General features: G+C 42.2%; 1 protein-coding gene across 4 annotated transcripts in view; it reads right to left on the bottom strand.

The window, feature by feature from the left end:
• The window catches only part of UROS (uroporphyrinogen III synthase), a 45538-nt gene that overhangs the window by 20716 nt on the left and 2284 nt on the right, over positions 1-22538 (bottom strand). For all 4 annotated transcript variants that reach the window (XM_019482858.2, XM_014611379.3, XM_014611376.3 and 1 more), the window contains exons 2-5: positions 13894-13983; positions 13027-13110; positions 7337-7433; positions 2756-2830 (exon numbers count right to left, since the gene is read on the bottom strand). In XM_019482858.2, the coding sequence (XP_019338403.1) occupies positions 2756-2830; positions 7337-7433; positions 13027-13110; positions 13894-13956 (319 nt within the window). In that variant the 5' untranslated portion in view covers positions 13957-13983. The remainder of the gene's footprint in view (positions 1-2755; positions 2831-7336; positions 7434-13026; positions 13111-13893; positions 13984-22538) is intronic.

Raw genomic sequence — 22538 nt, 5'->3', positions numbered from 1 at the left:
CCTGGTTTAAGTTAAACCAGACTCCCCCAGCATCCTGGCATGCTCTCTGGACTCGGCAGGGATCTCTTCTCCACAGCAGAGCTGGCCCCTCACCTCTGCTCCCTGGCTGGAGCTCCAGCAGAGACTGCAGGCATCTGCCTGTCTTCCCTCTGCTCCCCCTATCCCCTCACCACTCCCTGCTAAGCAGGGACTTCCCTGTCCCCTCTGCCTTAAACAAATACCTCTCTAGCTGCAGACCACATGCTGGCTATGGTCTGTGCTGTGGCAGATGGGACAAAGGCAGAATCAACAGGTAGCTGGTAATGTCCCTTTGTTGTTTTTTTAATGGACTGATAAACACTGAGTTAGGGATGATAAACACTGTGTTATCAAGTCCATGCTGGGCTGGTCAGGAGGTGGGGAAGAACCCTTCTCTAATCAGAACATCCTGCTGGGGCCTGGCCATGTCCCCCTCATCTCAGCAGTGTGGAAGGGAAAGGAGGACTGCTCTAGTGCCCCGGCTTCTAGCCTGAGCCACTGCAGGCCTGTGCCTGCATTTCTTCAGTCCAGAGGGGATGTCTTTACGGTTACAAATTGATTCAGCCTAGCCAGGTTAGACTAACCTGCAAAGATTGAATCAATTCAGGCTCAGGCTTTTTGAATGTCTGTCTATAGCCATAAAAATTAAGTAAGTAAATAAAACAATGATAATACTGAAAAAATGAGCATATTCCAATTCAGGGCCAGCCTTAGGGAAAATGGCACCCTGGGTGAGGTTGTATTTTGGCACCTCCCTTCTTCACCCCCAAGCCTGTGGCGCTCCAACAGGCAGAGGCAAAGGCAGGTGGGCAGGAGTGCAAGGTACAGTCTGACAGGGAGGTGGAGTGGCATGGTGTGGCAGGCAGGCGGGCAGGCACCACTGCTGCTGTGTAAGGCAGGTGGACTAGAGCAGGTGCCACCTGCACATGCCCAACCTGGCTCCTCCTGAGCAGCAGCTAGAGGCAGAGGGCAGGCTGGGTTAGGCAACATTCCTTCTTCCTAGGATTGCTGGGGTGGGGTGAGGTGAGGGGAAGAGCACTGCTGCGAGCACAGGCTGCGCACGTGCATTCGGCACCCCCCTGGGCAGTTGCCCACATTACCCACCCTTAAAGCCGGCTCTGCTCTAATTAAAAGAGCTATTAAGTAAGCTACATCGAGGTAGTAGCTCTGCTTTGATACATTTTTGGAATGTTCTTGCACCAAAAACCAAAAGGCAGACAAGCAGAATATGCAAAGGATTTCAAAAGAAGGTAGGATTCCTTGTTCACAGCTATACTGCGAAATTTATACAGTGCAACTAAAACAACATATGAATGTTACATGCTGGCTCATCTATCCCTGCAGGTACTTGCTAAGCTTCTGTGTTTGGATCTAGACACTGGGTAATTTCTACTTTAATTCTACTTGGGTCTAAGTGGAATCTAAACATTTTCTCTTTCTTTGGCCTTTAAACCCTGGGCATATATTGAGAGGCTGGTACCTCTACTGGAAGTCGGAATCCCACAGCCCAGCTGTCTTAGGCCTCAGTACTCTTTACTAGCTGAATTACATGCTTTGCTCCTGCAGAGTTCCAGCTTTATGGGCATTCTGGTTTACAGTTTAACCCTTCAAAGGGATGTAATTATTGAAGTCAGGAAGAACAAAGTTTTGTGGAGAGATCCTTAAATTAATCACTCTTCACTTTAGATAGCATCAGAGATCTACAGATTCCAGCAGATTAAGAAACTCCTGAATCTCATTTCCTGTTTCAGTTTCCTCAGTACCCCTGAGCATTCTTTGGAATTTGGTCAGTGTACTTTTGGGCTTCCTGGTCCCTTTCCCTCTTCCAGCCAAGGCTTCTCTTTTTACTCTGTTTTGGTGAGAGACAATCTCCTGTTGTAACATGCAGTCCTGACTATTAGGTGATCTCTCTCATCTGCCTCAAACCCTACCAGGCGATTAAGACTTCTGTCAGGTGATCCCTTGCTTGGCTACCTGGCCACCTCAGACAGCAGTCTTCCTTGGTAGCCAAAGGTACTTCCCAGTTGAATGTAAGGTCAAAGTTTAACAACCCTTGGCTAGTCCTCTCCTAGACACAGGAATTTCTCCTGACACATCCCATCTGACAAATCTGATGCTACAAAGCAATTTTACAAACAAAATTGGCAACAAGCCAAAATGGAGGTTGATACAGATAGCTGCTGACATGTCTAAATCATCACAATCCTTTCCTAATCCTTTACTGGGTTAACAAAAACATGTGGTAAAATTCTGGCCCCTTGAAGTTACCAGGAATTTTACCACTGCTTTCAGTGGGCCCAGAATTACCTAGCACTGGAAAGATCCTCCTGGATCACTGAGTCTAGTACCCTGTTATCACAGTGAACTACATTCTATAATCCTGTACATAAGCTTTTGTTCTATTCATACCATACAGAAAAAGAGCTAGTTTGGCGGGACACGGGGGGGGGGCATTGTTTGACCACTCTTCATTACCATAGATATGAAGGTAATGCAATCACATTACAATAGAAAAAAAAGTGAATTCTAGGAGTCAGATCCAGCTAGTGTAAGCTGGTATATCTTTGATGTATATAAAGCAAAGCTGCCTTTCTGGAAACAGGTTTAATTATTAAATAAGGCCTTATAAACTTGTTGATACTTTTAACACTTTTAAACATTTTTTCACCTTAATACTTTTATGAATTGTACTGAAGATGTTGTTTTGTAAAAGACTTTTTTGTTTAACATGGCTTACCTAGAGAAGCTGTGGCTTTTCCTACAACATATGTTGATTTTGCATTCCATTTCTGTTTCAGAGATTTTGTCCAGGCTGTAAAACATTAAATTATGTGCAAGTATTTGGCATTAAAGTATAAACATCAAAGTGAAAATTTGGACTTCTATCACAAAAGATTGCTTATATCTGTAGAAGCTTATGAGAACAGCAAGATATTAATTACTAACACTACATTTACTAGCATTTAAAATAAAGATTTTAAATCAGTTGTTTTGCTCACTGTAAAAACAACAGTCTATAACATGATTAAAAAACTTAGGTTGAACAAACAGTATTTCCAATTATGTCTGTTAAGCAGCATTTTTAATGCATATTGCACAGTACCACATCAACTGTAACTCATAATGCTCATTTATATTTTGGCATTCATTAGCAAAAAAAACCCCAAGTAAAACTTGCAGGCAAAAAGCATAAGGCAGCAGAACGTACAACTTAAAATGATAAACTGATGAATTTCATATCTAGGGCAGATACAGATTTAAAACTGAAGGTTTAGCCAAGACTTAACAGAAGCTTGTATGCTAACCAATCAAACCAAATCGATCATAAGTTAAAATATGCTATTAAACAGTTCTTTTTTCATACATTCATAGATGTTAGGGTAGGAAGGGACCTCAATAGATCACTGAGTCCGACCCCCTGCATAAGCAGGAAAGAGTGCTGGGTCTAGATGACCCCAGCTAGATGCTTATCTAACCTCCTCTTGAAGACCCCCAGGGTAGGGGAGAGCACCACCTCGCTTGGGAACCTGTTCCAGACCTTGGTCACTCGAACTGTGAAGAAGTTCCTCCTAATGTCCAATCTAAATCTGCTCTCTGCTAGCTTGTGGCCATTATTTCTTGTAACCCCCGGGGGCACCTTGGTGAATAAATACTCACCAATTCCCTTCTGTGCCCCTGTGATGAACTTACAGGCAGCCACAAGGTCACCTCTCAACCTTCTCTTGCGGAGGCTGAAAAGGTCCAGTTTCTCTAGTCTCTCCTCGTAGGGCTTGGTCTGCAGGCCCTTAACCATACGAGTGGCCCTTCTCTGGACCCTCTCCAGGTTATCCGCATCCCTCTTGAAGTGCGGCGCCCAGAATTGCACACAGTACTCCAACTGCGGTCTGACCAGCACCCAATAGAGGGGAAGTATCACCTCCTTGGATCTATTCGTCATGCATCTGCTGATGCACGATAAAGTGCCATTGGCTTTTCTGATAGCTTCGTCACACTGCCGACTCATGTTCATCTTGGAGTCCACTAGGACTCCAAGATCCCTTTCCACTTCCGTGCCACCCAGCAGGTCATTCCCTAGGCTGTAGGTGCGCTGGACATTTTTCCTCCCTAGGTGCAGCACTTTGCATTTTTCCTTGTTGAACTGCATTCTGTTGTTTTCTGCCCACTTGTCCAACCTGTCCAGGTCTGCTTGCAGCTGTTCCCTGCCCTCCGGCGTGTCCACTTCTCCCCATAGCTTTGTGTCATCCGCAAACTTGGACAGAGTACACTTGACTCCCTCGTCCAAGTCACTGATGAAGACATTAAAGAGTATCGGTCCAAGGACCGAGCCCTGCGGGACCCCACTGCCCACACCCTTCCAGGTTGAAACTGACCCATCAACCACGACTCTCTGGATGCAACCCTCCAGCCAATTCGCCACCCACCGGACTGTGTAGTCATCCAAGTCACAGCCTCTTAACTTGTTCACCAGTATGGGGTGGGATACCGTATTGAAGGCCTTCCTGAAGTCTAAGTATACAACATCCACCCCTCCTCCTATGTCCAGGCGTTTCGTAACCTGGTCATAAAAAGAGACTAGATTAGTCAGGCACGATCTGCCTGCTACGAACCCGTGCTGGTTTCCCCTCAGCATAATTTTTCCTGCTGGGCTCTCGCAAATGTGAGCCTTGATAATTTTTTCAAAGATTTTGCCAAGGATGGAGGTGAGACTGACTGGCCTATAGTTGCCCGGGTCCTCCTTCCTCCCCTTCTTGAAGATGGGGACCACATTGGCCCTTTTCCAGTCCTCCGGGACTTTGCCCTTTGTTCTGTTACTTTATTTAAAAAATAACATAATAGAAAGGTAAGAATTGATTGTGTTTTGCATACAAAAGCTGATTACAAAAATAATTACACTAGAGAAAACGGGATCAAATACAATGATTAGGAAATCACATTTCCTTCTAAAAATGTTAATTATTTCTTCACATTGAACAATGGTGTTTGGATCCAGCTGTCTCATCCCAATTTCTGCAATAACCACAGGACAGAGATAGATCTGATAGATACCTTATTATTATGCCTTAAAAATGAAACAGCATCACCTAAGATCTTCTGTTCATTTCTGGTATTCATTTTTTTAAGAAGTGATATAATAGAAATAGAAAAAGAAAAATGGAAAGGTGTCTATCTGAGGAGTTATTGAAAAGATTAGGATCGATTAATTTTGAAACAAGTCTGAATAAGACATGGGACATGATGGAGGAGGGCAATACATTATTATTTAAAGCATGTTTAATGCTTTAAAGGGAGGAGAACCCAGGCAACTATAGGCCAGTCAGTCTCACCTCCATCCTTGGCAAAGTCTTTGAAAAAATTATCAAGGTTCACATTTGCGAGAGCCCGGCAGGAAAAATTATGCTGAGAGGAAACCAGCACGGGTTTGTAACAAGTAGATCATGCCTGACTAATCTAGTCTCTTTTTATGACCAGGTTACAAAATGCCTGGACGCAGGAGTAAGGGTGGACATCATTTACTTAGACTTCAGGAAGGCCTTCGATACGGTATCCCATCCCATACTGGTGAACAAGTTAAGAGGCTGTGACTTGGATGACTGCACAGTCCGGTGGGTGGCGAATTGGCTAAAGGGTCGTACCTAGAGAGTCGTAGTGGATGGGTCGGTATTGACCTGGAAGGGTATGGGCCATGGGGTCCCGCAGGGCTCGGTCCTTGGACTGATACTCTTCAATGTCTTCATCAGCGACTTGGACAAGGGAGTGAAGTGTACTCTGTCCAAGTCTGCGGATGACACAAAACTGTGCGGAGAAGTGGACACACCGGAGGGCAGGGAACAACTACAAGCAGACCTGGACAGGTTGGACATATGGGCAGAAAACAACAGAATGCAATTCAACAAGGAGAAATGCAAAGTGCTGCACCTACGGAGGAAAAATGTCCAGCATATCTACTGCCTAGGAAATGACCTGCTTGGAGGCACGGAAGTGGAAAGGGATCTTTGAGTCCTAGTGGACTCCAAGATGAACATGAGTCGTCAGTGTGATGAAGTCATCAGAAAAGCTAATGGCACTTTATCGTGCATCAGCAGATGCATGACGAACAGAACCAAGGAGGTGATAATTCCCCTCTATCGGGCACTGGTCAGATCGCAGATGGAATACTGCGTGCAATTTTGGGTGCCACACTTCAAGAGGGATGTGGATAACCTGGAGAGGGTCCAGAGAAGGGCTACACGTATGGTTAAGGGCTTGCAGGCCAAGCCCTATGAGGAGAGACTAAGTCACCTGGACCTCTTCAGCCTCTGCAAGAGAAGGTTGAGAGGCAACCTTGTGGCTGCCTATAAGTTCATCATGGGGGCACAGAAGGGAATTGGTGAGGCTTTACTCACCAAGGCGCCCCTGGGGGTTACAAGAAATAATGGCCATAAGCTAGCAGAGAGCAGATTTAGACTGGACATTAGGAAGAACTTCTTCACAGTTAGAGTGGCCAAGGTCTGGAATGGGCTCCCAAGGGAGGTGGTGCTCTCCCTTACCCTGGGGGTCTTCAAGAGGAGGTTAGATAGGCATCTAGCTGGGGTCATCTAAACCCAGCACTCTTTCCTGCCTATGCAGGGGGTCGGACTCGATGATCTATTGAGGTCCTTTCCGACCCTAACATCTATGAATCTATGTTCTATCAGTACTAACACACTCACATTAGGACCGAGGTCCAACAATAACAAACACAGAGAAAGAAATGATCCCAGCTCTAAAGAGTTTAAAATCCCCTTAGGGCGCCTATACATGTGTAGTGAGGTTGCTGCAATACACTGCAATTACAGCGCATCAGAGCAGATCCGATTAACTGAGTCTGCTGGAGTGTGGTAATTATCATGCTCCAGCAGACTCCAGTGTGGGTGCTTTAACTAAAGCTTGTTCGACAAGCTTTAGTTAAGCGCCCCCAGCACCATTTTTCAGCAAAGGGATGTTGATTAAAATGCCTGGAACATCTCGTTTATTAGAGCAGCTCTCAGAGCCACTCTAATTAAAGTCCCCCCCTCCCCCCCTACACACACACTCTCTGAGAGCACATGTATAAACGCCCTAAGGTCTTGATTCTGTAAACACACAGCCCCAATAGGTTGGAGCTCCTCAAAATATAAAATGATTGAATGTATTGTATGCCTTGGGTCTAAATATTAAAAAAAAAAAAAAAAAAGAAATGTGAAGTGCCTAGTTATCCTTGTTCCTAATGCCTCCCAAAGCCCCTTTAAGCCCCCAAAACCCCTGTAAAACTTACAGATTTTAATTTAAACAGAGACCAACTGTATAAATGTACACTTACCTTCATTTTTACTGTTCTCTTTTAAACATAACTTGACAGCTTCTACTGCTCTTGGACTGGTAAAAATTAGACCTCCATAGCATTCTGGATGAGAGAGCTAGTTACAAACAATTCAGAGATATATTTAGATGAGTTATAAGAAGCTTGAAAAAATATTTTGTGAACTTTTAGTTTTAAAAGTAGCAAATATTTTAATTATGTAATACAAGTAACAGGGACATTAGTAAGAAAGATATACCACAACACTGAATTCTAAGCTATTTTGAACACTTTTAGAGAAGACTATGTTAATTCTGCAAATCTGAATTTAGAACAGATATAAATTCTTGGCACTGAGCTGGCTTGAATCTGAGGTAGAGAAGTATATGGGGTATTTAAATGTCATGCAGGTGAAGCTTTGCCTCTGAGTAACTCAGAGAGCACTAATGGGTCAGCTCTGCCACATTCCCCAAAACAAGCAGTTCTGTTTAGTTACTGCCTGCCCCACAGTCAAAGTAATAAACAAGTAGTTCCTTTGCAGGATCCTAATTGATCAGGGGCCCTGCTTGGTTACTTAGTTTCTCAGACTTTTCAAGCTGAAGACATCCTTCCGTAACTTTTCTAAATGTAGTGGCACTTTTCCAGGAGGTGGACCCAGGGGGAGGCTATTCCAGGAGGGGTCAAATCTGCTTGCATTGGATTAACAGATAAAGTACGTGCCAGTGCCCTCTCCTTTGAAGGGCAGCACTAGCACAGCCAGGCAAAACTGCTTTGCGCACCTCTATTTCCGGGGCTGTACCAGGAAGGGGTCCTCCTTCCTGCATTAGGTATATCTGCACCTCCCACCCCTGCCCACTGCTTGTTCTGACCCTGCCAAGCCTCCTGGGAACAGGTGCATGAGAGTTCCACCTGGAGGCACCAGTACCATGGCACTCTGGAAAAGGTCTCATGGTGCTCTGGTTGAGAACCAGTGGTTTAAACTCAGTATCCTAAAATATTCAGGTGTCATTGGAGATTTGTAAGAATCAGGACACCAAAGGACTATTTATTTTAAAAAGTGTAAATAAAATGGTCATTAATATTTTAAAGTGACAACAAGGTACCATGTATGCAGTTTTAAGCTGCGTACTGTGGCAGGTTAGACTTTAAGCCACAATTAAACCCTGCCAATTTCAGGCTGCTGTGGAGGTGGAAACATGCAAAGCACTTGGAAATTCAGCTGCTTCATTTAGGTGCCTGGATGGGAGCTGGGCAATTCTGAAAATCTATTTTAAAGAATTCAAAACACTCAAGATATACAAATGCATACAAGATAATGGATATTTTGAAGATAACGCTTAAAAATTATGCGCATAGCCCTACTGGGAACCTAATACAGGACAAGATTCCTACATGGAATATAGGAAACTGTGTGAGAAAAAATGGTGTAATATTATTTTTTATCATCTCTGTTACATGATTGATTAGTAAACATTAAAATAAAAATTAGGACCTCAAGATTTCCATAGGTCATAGATAATTTAGGGTCTTTTCCCACAGGACCCCACAGAAGTCCATGGTAAAACTCTTGTTGATTTCAGTGAAGCCAGGATTTCAACTTAGATGTTGAAAGTTTTTATGGACCTACCCAAAATGTATTTAATTCACCAATGCTGAAAAGAAAGCACCACAGTGGAGCTGCAGCAAATAGAAAATAGCTATTAGCACTTCTGCCTCATAACCCTGGCAATGGATATAAGCCGATTCATACCTGGCCAGCTTGTTCTCTGCTAATTTGTTTGGATCAGAGTAGCTTTTCTAAAAAAAAACAACACAAAAAAACCTCTCATTCTGCAGCTGCAGAAAATGGCACAATACGTGAGTGGAGAGCTTCTGTTAATGAGCCTCCCACCCCACAGTGCCATCCAGAAGCATTTAGGGAACACACTATGCATGCATGACAAGCATTTTGGAAGCAGAGGTGCTGCAGATTTAACACATTCATTAAATGACAGTACCATCTCTTGCCTGGAGCTGAAAAATTCTCATGAAGCTGGGGATAAGGCTCAGCACCTGGTTTCCCAAATTTTTAAACAATTTTAAATGAAAAATCTTGGTTACTAGCCTGGGATAGAGAGGGAGAAAACAGAAATCCCCTCTACACATGGCTAAATACCCATAACATTTATCATGATTCTCTTTTTCATTGTTTGTCTTTGTATAACCCAGCCTTTAAAGCCCTTTTTGACTAAGTGACAGGCATTGTCAAGGAGTTCAAATTTTGAAAAGACATCTCTAAGTCAGGCCATGATATCTCAAGGCACACTGAAAGAGTTGTTCTACTCTGGAAAAACATTCTGCATTGAATGCATTCATTAAGTTATAGGAACATAAGGTATGCAGGAGCAATACATTTGTTCCATATGTTTTTTCTAGGTTGAAACTACTCACTCTACAGTAGCTTTATGCATTATAGATGTAAACTCTGTGTAGAAGCCTAAACTCAGCATCAGGTTTGAGAAATATGAAATAGTATACAGAACAGTGGATTGCTTCTGTATGATATAATCATTACATTAAATCTATTCTAAAAAAAAAAAAAAAAGTATTTTTCTATGGGAAGAACAGTGCTTACTTTCAAACTCATGCCAACATTTTTTTTGTTGGGGGTTTTATTCCATTTTATTTTTCATTCATTCTCAGTCAAGGTTTTCACTTCAGGAAACGTCCCCACCAGCAGCTCGCAACAGCCAGAATTTAGCCAACTTCAGGGAATACTATGTAAGATTGATCCATTTACTTTTTAAAGCATTATGACTGACAAATTATTGGGTGTGCAGGGTCCTGTTACAAGGTGGAATTTCCATTTGTAAGCCTTTTAAATTAAAAGGCTGGTATTTTGTTTACTTTAATATCCATGGAAGGGGCACAGGTGCTTGGCAACAGACCTTTAAAATATTTCTGAATGGACACTGGAACAGGTATTGAAAAGAAAAAAATCATTACAATTTTGAAGTTGTTTCCATTTTGCAGAGCTCAAAATAGAACATTTTTTCTACTTTTAATTTTTTTAATTTTGGTTTTCCTCTTTGCCTTTCTTTTTTGCTATGAAATAGCAAACAATCAAATTATGTTCAGATCGGTTTTTTCTTTCACTTTTCAGCATTTTATTTTGCCACAATATTTTTTCTAAGGTAAAGAGGCTATGAAAAGTTACTATAGTAAAGGAAAAATTATAAATTCAAATAAAAAGGAAGATCTTAGTCAACTCTTGCCTCCAATGCCAGAAAAAAATATCAGAAACATTGGAAAAAATAAGCATTTGAAATTTTGAAATTAAACAAAATCTCCAAAAGACTTCAAAAAACCCAAAAGTCTTTCATGACTATTTTCAATTTAGAAAAAAATATTTCTCCCCTTCCCCCCCCAAATAACTATATAATAAACATAACTCTTCTATTTTGAATACCCTTCTCCAACTCGCAAGATCTTTCCTTAGTTCCATACGATGTAAACAGTGGTGCTCAACCTATGGCCCATGGGCTGGATGTGGTCCACAAAGACCATGCGAAAGGCCCATCACCAGAGACCTCCACAGGCATGGTGAGCTCTCTGAATTTAGCTGCAGCGAGAAGGAAGGAACAAGCAGGGGTGCAGTTCAGTCCTGGACTCCAGAGCCATGGGAAAATGGTGGCTCCAGCCAGAATTCATCCCAACGAATGGTGAGCTCAGAGAGCTCTGTGTGCATGCAGAGCTCTAGCAATGCTATTTCTGTGCAGCCCTCAGGCCATTACTTTGGCCTGCTTGTAAAATAGGTTGAGCATCAGTGATTTAAACCAGCCTATAAGTGGACTATGGAAAGACTAGTTATAGGATGATTCAAATCATATATGCTAGTTTTAACAAGGCCTATTTCTTTTTCCATGAGCTCTTATTCACATATATAAGCCCTAATATTACAGCATATAGACTATAGGCATAAAAGAAAGAACTTCAGATCTCAAATCTTAGTTTCATTCACAAGTAACATTAGACACATTACACAGCACTGAAAGGAGGCACCTTTCTCTAGTTTGGATCTGCAGCCAGAAACCTCTCCTAAGAGAGGCACCTGCACTCTTTTTTTTTTTAACCAAAGAAGTGAGAAAGGCTCACTGTTTCCTTTTAAAATATAGGAAGAAAAGAAAGTGTTGTGGCCATTGCTGCTCCCTCTCCCCATTTTCTATCATAATTTAATACACTGATTCTCAAACAACATTCTGTGGCACCTAGGGTGCCTTGAGATCCTTTCTGGGGTGTTGCTACATCCCATGCAATGTTAGCATTTTTAGGTGTATAAACATGATTCGCAAGATAAACCCAATGATTTCAAATAATCTATAGTGTTAACAAATAAAAAATTGCTATATTATTTTTCCATATTTAAAAAAAAGAGTGAATACGTTTGCTGACATTTCCCAAGGGGTGTCTCGAGCCTAAAAAAGGTTGAGAACCACTGGTTTTATAGTGCTTCCCTGGGAAGGAGGCAACCTGTGCTCCAAGGCCTCTGTGGGTGTACCCACATGTGAAATTAACATGAGGCAATAGACTACAGAGAAAATTTGTGCCAGAGTAAACTACTCCCAGGCGCATTGTCTACACATGTCCCCAGGACAGCAGCAGTCTGAGCCAGGGTGGAGCAAGCCTGGGCTGGCAAGGGACACAGGGGGTTAGCCCTGGGCTTCAGGTGGTGGCACTGGAGGGGCTGGCTGGAGCACGAGGGTGCTGACCATGTGGAGCTGTGTGGCCAGGTGGCAGGCAGAAGTCTGGCCCTTGCCTGGTTAGCATCTAAACATGCGTTCTGGTGCCATAAATGACTCCATTGTAAGATAGTACCGTCCCCAACAGTATTCACTCCTAACTCTTATAGCAGAGTTAATTAGTTTACTGTGCCCTAATACCGGTGCACATGGAGACTGTGACACTTTACTGAGTATTGAATTAGTCAGCTCCACAGTAAAGCGCACATGTTGATGCATCCTGTGTGTATTTTATCCAATTACTGTTAAATGAGCATTACAAAAATAGTCCTTGGACCAGGGTCTAAGTCTCTCCCTTACTTCCTGGAGAGTGCCATAAAAATTAGGCTACAGAGTCATGCGTCTTCTTGTGCTTGCCTCCTGGCTTCTTAAATAATCTTAATTTTTTTCTGTACTGGGAGGTGAAATATGTGGGTTTCAATCCCCCATACTGAAGAGGGAATGAAACCTGGTCTTCCCCTTCTTTAGAGGGTGCTGTAAGCACAAGACTAGTATAGCGGTGGGCCACTGATTCCTCTTCTCTAGAGTGGTGTCTACACCTGCATAACAATGGAGCCCAATATTACTGTTGTGTTTTAGATGGCCTGTGAGAATGCCTACCAAGTGGAACTGCCCAGAGACATTGGCACATCTAGTTTCTGGATCCAGTCATGCTTAGGCATGAGCTAGGCACCAAACTGCTCAGGTTTGGGGCATTTCTGAGCAAGCACAAAGACACAACTCTAGGCACCCAGGAAATAAAGCACCTAAAAAGTTTAGGTCCTCCACATTTTCAGGGTCACAATTTAGGCAGCTACAATTCTGGAGGAGCAAAGCAGTGCAGGTAGCAGCAAGGGAGTCTAACTGAACCAGAGATAAGCTTTGTAATTTGGTCATTACAGATGGGCCCAATATTTGCTGAGAAGGGTACTACCGAAAAGGTTTAAATCTTACCTTTTCAAACAAACTTTGAAGAGACACAAATTCAAAAGACAAAACAGGAATTAAAGTTGCTTCAAATCCATATGATCCTAATTCCTACAGATAAAAGTGTATATTGTTATTGAAATACATTGCAAGTAGTGGGTGGGTATTTCTTTTTAAAAGAACAGACTATTTGGCAGTAGAATAATTTGCAACTATTTTTCTAAACTAAAACCCAGAAGTGTCTAAGGAAGAAAGTCTGATTTATTTTTACAGGTGAATGTTGTTTATTTTAATTGGTATATTTAATGTTGTTGAAAAAACCTGAATTAGCAGCCCTGGAGACTGAAGCCCTCTCTTTATCCATTGAACAGATATGGTAAAAATCATTCTATACCATCCAAGTGCTCAAGTCCTAAAAGTTCTGTAATCATGTCTAGATACGTTTGAAATCAATGGAACTAGCTGTGCAAATAGGATATGCAGAAGAAAGGCTACTTCTGGGGTTTTTTAGACCCTACAACACATTCTTAGACTCTGAACTCCAACTGACAATTTTTGTAACACTTACAAAACACTGCAAAAATAATTCTGATCTATGTAAGAACACATTGATATTAATGGGGTAATTGTTAAAAACTAACTTCAGTAATAATAATCATGATCATTCTGAAATCTTTAACTTTGAATTCATTGTAAAAATTCTTATCTAAAACTACTCCTTGTGCCCATACAAATTACACTATAAAACTTGTTTTCTTAATGAACATTTCCTCTAGTCGTATACGAATAACAACTAATCACATTTATATTGTTCAATTGCTAAACATTATATTTGTCTCCTTGTAAAACAATGGAAAGAGACAGATTGTTTTGGGGGGTGGTTAATGTACTTACCTGAATATATGGATCTGGTCCCGAGTCTCTCTCTTTGGGGTCCTTCAGTAACAGAACCTTCATTGTTTACCAAAGAACCGTGACAGAGCACTGAAGTACAATAAAATAAATATATCTAAATTAGATCTAGAGGACTTTTCTCTGTACAATAGCTCTAACAGTTCAGCATCACAAGAAACTGGATAATTAACAGATGCGCTAGTCCTTACACAATGAATAAGCAGCTAATGGGCACACTCTGGGAATGAACATCCACCCTGATAAGACCAACAAAAAACATGTTGGTTTTAGATAACACAACTTAGACACAAATGAGGTTTAAAGCTATGAAGGAGAATGTATTTTAAAGGAAAACACATTTTTAAAGGAGTAATGTCCTATGCACCATATTAATACATAAAAATAATGCCTGTCTCCTCTTCTAAATTTCTTATTATATTCTATAGGTTTTTATGTTATGGCACAACATAAGTATCTGAGCACTTTCAAGAAGTACAGTGGTTCCAAAACTGTAGTCTGTGAGGCCATGGTAAATTGTCTATACTGGTCTGTTGATTGAACCTCCTCCCTGCACATTTCAATTAAAAGTTTAATGATTAGTGTACATAGCAGTCTATAAGAGATTTTGAGAGTAAACAGTGGTTTCATCATTTCATAGTTGTTAGGGGCTGGAAGGGACTTTACAGATCACTGGTGTGCTCATCCGAAAAGTTTGGGAACCACTGCAGCAGTGCATTAAGCAATGTGACTAATATTTGTCATTGTTTTCCCAAAGGAACGAGTTTGCGGAGAGTTCTGCTTTGGAATTTTGTGGTTATGACAAAAAAATCCACTTGCCCTCAAAATTGATGATGGCATTTAATGCTAGTCTTCTACCATACTCCCCAAAATGCTACATTAATACACTAAATAATATAATGATAGACTAACAGAAATCTATTAGCTAACATATACTTGAATATTTGCTAGTTCCCTAGTATATTAAATTCCAATCTAATTAATTCTAATTAAATAATTCTGAACACCAATGATTTACACAAAGTTTTATATTGTTTATGAATTTCACCAATATGAATTAGCATTCTAAACACCCATGCAAAGTATATGTTATTATCCTCATTTTATAGATATGGAAGCTAAAGGCAAAGATATTTAAGATCCAAGTTTTCAAACACAGCCTCTAATGCTGAGTGCTGTCATTTTTTAGTTTTCACTTTAGCAATAGAAGTTCTGACTTTCACTTGGAAGATGTGTCTATGAACATTTTTGATTAGTCTAAAAGATCCAGAAATAATTTGGAGATTATTGAAAAAGAAAAAGGTGTTTTTTTTCCTTGAAAAGTTAGTAAATGTTCTCACAACTTTTCAGCCACTCCTAACACTGAAACAGAGACTCTACCAACTCTAAAGTTCATCTAGGTGCCACAACGCTGTACACTATATAGATACCAGACTTCTGCTTTTTAAACTAAAATTAACAATATTTCATAGACATTAGGGCTGGAAGGGACCGTGGAAGATCATCGAGTCCAGCCCCCTGCCCAAAGGGCAGGAAGTCAGCTGGGTTCATAGGATCCCAGCAAGATGAGCATCCAGTTTGCTCTTGAAGGTGTTCAATGTGGGTGCTTGAACCACCTCCGGTGGCAGGCTGTTCCAGACCTTGGGGGCTCGGACAGTAAGGAAATTCTTCCTTATGTCCAGCCTGAAACGGTCTTGTAGTAGTTTATGACCATTCGACCTAGTCATCATCCCTTGGGGCACTCTGGTGAACAAACGTTCCCCCAGATACTGATGGTCACCCCTGATAAACTTGTAGGTGGCCATCAGATCACCCCTGAGCCTGCGCTTTTCCAGGCTAAAGAGCCCCAGGGCTCTCAGCCTGTCATCGTAGGGTCTGCTTCCCTGACCTCTGATCATGCGCATGGCTCTTTTCTGGACTCTCTCTAGCTTCTCCACATCCTTTTTGAATTGTGGAGCCCAAAACTGGATGCAGTACTCCAGCTGCGGCCTAACTAAGGCCGAGTACAAGGGGAGAATGACATCCCGGGATTTGCTTCAGAAGCATCTATGGATGCAAGCCAGTGTTCTGGTCGCTTTACTAGCCGCAGCATCACACTGCAGGCTCATGTTCATCTTGTGGTCAATGATGACCCCCAAGTCTCTTTCTTGCATAGTGTTGGCCAACATAGCACTGCCGAGCCGATAAGGATGCTGCGGGTTTTTCTTCCCAAGGTGGAGAACCTTGCATTTATCGGCGTTGAACACCATCAGATTCTCATCCGCCCACTTGCTGAGCCTGTCCAGGTCAGCCTGGATCACCCGCCTGTCTTCTGGTGTGGATGCTTTTCCCCAAAGTTTGGTGTCATCAGCGAACTTGGCCAGTCCGCTTCTGACTTCAGTGTCCACATCATTAATGAAGATGTTGAACAGTATGGGTCCAAGGACAGAGCCTTGGGGGACACCACTGGTCACAGGACACCATGATGAGTGACTTCCATCAATTACTACCCTCTGGGTCCGACCCCGGAGCCAGTTTTCCAGCCAGTGGATCGTGGAGGACCCAAGGCGACAATTGGCCAGTTTCTCTAAGAGGTGATTATGGGAAACCAGGTCAAAGGCTTTTTTGAAGTCAAGATATATGACATCAATCTCTTCTCCCTTGTCCAGGTGATAGGTCACCTGGTCGTAGAAGGAAATGAGATTGGTCAAGCAAGACCTACCCGTGACAAACCCGTGCTGGCTATCCCTTAAGAAGTTGGCGTCGGCCAGTCCATTAAGGATGGCCTCTTTGATAAACTTTTCTAAGCTCTTCCCCGGGATAGAAGTCAGGCTAATGGGCCTATAGTTAGCCGGATTCACTTTCCTCCCTTTCTTGAAGATAGGCACCATGTTGGCCTTCTTCCAGTCTTCGGGCACTACACCAGAGCGCCAAGAGTTTTCAAAGATCCGCGCTAGAGGCTGGGCTATGATGCTCGCCAGCTCCTTGAGTACCCTGGGGTGAAGATTGTCAGGGCCGGCTGACTTGAAAGTATCCAGCTTCTCAAGATGTTCCTTCACGAAGTCAGCATCAATGGAGGGCAGGGGATCACCCTCACCCGGACTTCCTTGTCCCATAGCGGGCATGGGCGTCCCATGGGACTGATGAAAGACCGACGCAAAGTACCCATTTAATAGGTTGGCTTTTTCCTGGGCGTCAGTTGTCAGTTGCCCCATCTAGTTCAGCAGGGGTCCAACATTGCCCCTGCTTTTCCTCCGGCTCCCCACATATCTGAAAAAGGACTTTTTATTGTCCTTGATGCTCAAAGCTAGTTGGAGTTCAGTTGCAGCCTTGGCTTTCCTGGTCTGCTCCCTACAGGACCAGACCAGTGCAGAATAATCCTGCTTGGAGGTGACTCCCATTCTCCATCCTTTGTAGGCCTTTCTTTTTAGCCTCAGGAGGTCTGCTAGGTCCCTGGAGAGCCAGGGGGGCTGCTGTGCCCTCTTGCTGCCTTTCCTCCGAGATGGAATAGACTTAGTTTGTGCATTGAGGATCGCTCCCTTGAGGAGCAACCACTCTTCTTGAACTCCCCTCTCCCCGTGGTCATGGTCCCTTAGGGCCTCACTGACAAGCCTCCTGAGCTTGTCAAAGTCGGCTTTCCTGAAGTCAAGGACTTCCGTGTTGCTGACTGACTTGCCAGCTTTTCGGCGGATGGTGAAGGTGATCAGCTCGTGGTCGCTGTCACCCAGCTTTCCATTGATCACTAGGTCGCCGACTAGGTCATCCCCAGTAGCCAGCACCAGGTCGAGCAGCGCTTTGCCTCTCGTTGGCCCATAGACTTCTTGAGTCAGGTAGAGGTCATCCACACACGAGAGGAAGCTTTGCGACCGCTCAGATTTTGCTGAGCGATCCTCCCACGAGATGTCCGAATATGTTCTGTGACTGATTGGATACTTATGTCACCATGTGAATTTTATGCAGTTATGCATTTTAAAACTTTATATATTTACAAATTAACACGTATACATTTATAAATTAACATTTACAAATTAAAATACACTGGCAAACAACTCTGCTCTGTTTACCAACAAAATGGGTCTCAACTTTGGCCGACTTTATCCGTGGCACATGCTGAAGTACATGTGTGTGTCTATCTGTATCCATGAATATTGATGAAATGTAATTTTCTGTTTCTTTTTTAAAAAGTGGGAAAGGACCACACAAAAACCTTTAATTTAGTCTTAAGAGTTGTACCAGTGACAACATGTATTGTACAAATTATATATAGAAAGAACAATACAAAGAAGCCAGAAGCATTAAAAAGAAGCGAGATTACTAGCTAAGGCAGTACAGTAGTACTATAGACTTGTACAGTACTACTCTTATAAAAGGTACATTCTATTAATAAAAACATTACAAAATCATTCACCTTACGCATTTCACCAATAACCTTAACTCTGGCCCACAACACATACTTACAAACTCTTCCAAGACTAATTACATACTTTACATATCTTACATAAATATATCTTTGAAAGAGATAAAATGATGCTGTTTTACACGTGTAATATTTAATTATGATATGTCATCAAAATGTAAATCTAGGAAAACTGAAATTCTCCTAACCTGTATATCACAAAACAATCATTCTACTGAAGAAAAACAAACAAGCCAAACTAGGGCCACATACCCCTGGCTTCATATAAACTTCAACCACCAAATGAATTTCACCGATTAATTTTTGTAAACAAAATATGTATTAAAATTAACCTGTCAGCACATCTCCACGGTCACTACTATCCAAAACACTCATTAAAAAATATAATATACCTGATGCAATGTACTAATTATTCTCATGGCAAATATGTGGGTGAAACTAAACAGCAACTACACACCAGAATGAAGTCTCACAGAAAAAAAAATAAAGAACAGGTGCACACACCCCATTAGGAGCACATTTCTTACATGACAACCACTGTCTCTCTGATCTCACTATCCTTGTGCTCAAGAGAAATCTACTTCACACCTTTAAAAGGCTAACCTGGGAACAACTTTTCATAAGTTGGCTGAACACTAAGAACCAAAGATTGTGGTTTTATGGCACATTATATCTTACCCAACTCCTAAATTCTTTCCACAAAGGGAAGTTGAGAGTGACCCTCTCTTCCCTTTTGCTAGGCCTGGAGCTCCCACAGCTGCTTTTTCTCTGCTAATTGTGAGTCTTCTAGACCTGGGAATTTCTCTCACCCCTTCTCTTCTGGTGTTTTTCACTATCCTGTGCCTGGCTTCCTCTGATCTTGCATTCAAAAGCTTGTCTAACTTCATCCAAGCTACAATTGGTCCAATAAAAAATATCGCCCTAAGAATCCTTGCCTTTCTATTAAAATTAAAGAATAACAGGGAAAAGTCATATAATATCACAAACTTGCCTAATTTTCCACCAGCGAGAGGCCCACTTTATATAGCAAATGGACAAATTGCATTTTGGTCTTGCACATCTGTGTTACTCACCCAGGCTTGTTTGCCCATGCTGCTATCAGCCTTTGGCTTTCATTTCTGCCAGAAGACAGATAATTTATAGTCTTCAAAAGGGGCTGCAAGTGTGTGACTTAAAAAGTAGTTGGCCCAGGAGACCCCTAGTTTTGTGCACATATGTTTAGCTTTATTTTGTCCAGCAAGTCTCCTTTGGTGGTATACCTGCTGAAAAAAATACTGCTCTTTTTAACCACTGTGAATCTCTGTAATCTTGTGTCTTGTTTATTCACATGCAGACCGGTATTTGGCAGATAAAATGACAGGTGTGATCAAATGTAACGTGATATAATGTACCAAGGTGCCAAATGCACACAGCAAGGATGTCTTATGCAAGAGGCAGACATTGTATAGCTAAGGCTACAGACTATCCAAACCCATTTTTCTTAGCAAATGTGCCCTAGCACAACTGACACATCATGTTGAATATGTAGGCACAATGCCACCCTAACAGATGGGGATGAGTGCAGACAAGCAGGGACACAAGCCTATGCTGAATGTAATATTTCCAAACCAGAAATTTGGAAACAGCTGTCACTGCTACACTTCTACTCTTATGATGAGAAGCATATATAGAATGTACCACTGCAATTTTATTAACTGGGTTTCTTTTAAAAAACTTTTTTTTTAGAAGCAGCTTATTACAATACTTCCTGGGCTCCAATAAATTAGGGATATTAATCTGTATAAGATGAAGTGAAGACTTTATGATGGCTCCAGGGAGCAATTCCCTGGGACTGGCCAGCTAACAAATGGTTTTCTGAATAGTTGGATGCCTGTTGAATAGGATAAAAGAGTGAAGAACAGTGAAAATACAAGAGCACTAAGTACTCTAGAAAGAGTGAAAATGTATGAATACACATAAAATCTGCAGCAATATTCAGCATGTTTCCATATATATACACTTCAAATACTGTGCCCCTTATAGATTTTTTCAAGAGATATACGTACAAACTTCTGTCCAACATTAAGAAATAGTTTATATGAACATGAATCGATGGCAAACAGAACCAGTTTAGTATGTAGCTCTCAATTTACAGCTGGAAACATGGTGTGTGTGGATACCTTTAATGAAAAGTTTTCCCACTGCCAACTCTTTGTCTGAAAGCCTTAAAACAATAAGTAACTGATGCCAATCTTCCATCCTTGGCTAATTCAAGCAAGTGCCTCATTTGTATGTGCTCCAAAATACAAACATTGCAAAGACTTAAAGTGACCTGCAGAGAAAATCCAATGTTTTGCCTTTTCCCCCTTCTTTATGATGCATAAAGAAGATCTAAAAAGTGGCTTGGGAGAGGTTTTTGCTACATTTTTATATTAAAAATTCAGGTTTTGCCCATCATACATGACTACATGGACCCCTGAAAAACTAACAAAATGATGACATTAAAAATTCCAGGAAAGTTAAATTTTAAATAAGTGAGAGGTGATTTTTATTCATATAATTTAAAACTCTTGGGTTTTGCATACAGTACTTGTAACAGGATAACAGATTTTAAGACTCTAAATTGAGATGTAAGGCTATTCTTTTAGGTCATCCTGACAGCAAATTCTTAAACCCCAATAAAGATGCATAAATATTTTGCAGTCACTGAAGATAGATCAGGTGCGTTCAATTATCCCCATTCTAAGAATTTAAGAAGGGTTGGAGGCTCTGAGGGAGCAAAACTGTGACTGATGAACAAACCAAGCCTGAGCTGATACTTTTGCATTCCTGCTGTATTTCTTGCATGTTGTTTAATTTAGGAAGAAAGTAAATTACACCAAAGGAAGATTTCAACTCCATTTGATATATCAGATTAATTAAATTAGGTAGCAGAAATGTCCATTAAAGATTCAACATCTTCAAATTTATATTAAGAGCTAAAGTTGCTCCAAGTATGCATTTTTGAGATCACCAAGGACCTTGACACTCCTGATGTTTATGAAGAAAAAAAAAGTGTTTTTTTTTCCAATTAAAAAAAGCTTTTCAGCCCTTCTCTATTAAACCATAAACAAGCAAAAAATAAACAACTTTCCCCCAACCTATTCAGGTTACTTAACTTTCAATAGGCCAATTGTTCCCAAGATACATGGTCTACAGAATTCTGTGATATACGGAGTTCTTTCTCAGAGTCCATGGAGTTAGCTGGTTCTCCCTGTTTACACCTGCTAGAAGCAGGTAAAATTATTACACTTTTTTAATATTATTTTTCTATTTAAGTAACTGCTGTATTTGTCGCTGAATGCTATTCAGTTGCCAAATGGAAGCATGGACTATTCAGTCATGAACAGAAGGGGAAATGACTTAGAAACAACTCTCTCAGCCAGGGCTGGCTCACTCAACCTTCTGCCTGCAGAGCCATGACATCTGGCCCCTAGGCACCCCCCATCAGTTGGAAAGAGTAGCAGTGGGGAGCCATGGAAACTCCCTGCAGCCAGCCCCAGCCTTGCCTGGGCCATTGCCACACAGTGGAATCAGGGCCAACTCCCCCACGTCCATGCACATCTGGATTGGGACTGCCTCACCACAGCGCGTCCAGGTCAGGGCCACTCCGCCCTGCTTACCACACCCCTCCAAGCTAAATAGGATCAGGGCTGCTCCACCCTCCCAGTAGACAGATCAAGGTTGGGCTGTGCCAGCCGCCACAGTCAGATCAGGCCCATCAGCTGGATCCAGCCCACGGAGGGACCTGGCACTGCCTATCTGGTCTCCGAGGCAAAAAGGTTGGGCATCACTGTTCTAAGGCAGGGGTGCTCAAGCTTTTGGCAAAATGGACCAAATGAGTGGCACAGGGCCAGTCTGCAAGCTGGATCAGACCCCATGCCCTAGAATCAGGCCTGAATGCCCGGATCCAGACTAAGCTGCCCATGCCCAGCCCCAGGCAGGTTGGGGCTCAGGATCCCGTGCCACTTCTGCTGGGCTCCATGTGCCAGGATCAGGGCACTAGGGGTCCACGCTGCTTCCACCCAGCCCCATATGCCAGAATAAGGCTGTGGGACCCCAAGTTGCTTCCATCTGGCCTCACACTGGCCCCATGTGCAAGAACCAGACTCTAGGGCCCTATGCCACCTTCACCTGGGCCAGCGTGCAGGGATCAGGCTCCGGGGTCTGCACTACCTCTGCCAGGCTATGTGCATAGGGATCAGTACCCCAG

The sequence above is a fragment of the Alligator mississippiensis genome, chromosome 6 (assembly GCF_030867095.1).
Source record: "Alligator mississippiensis isolate rAllMis1 chromosome 6, rAllMis1, whole genome shotgun sequence".
Taxonomy (NCBI): Eukaryota; Metazoa; Chordata; order Crocodylia; family Alligatoridae; genus Alligator; species Alligator mississippiensis.
The sequence above is the reverse complement of the archived record's forward strand: the minus strand, read 5'-3'. Positions and strand labels throughout refer to the sequence as shown.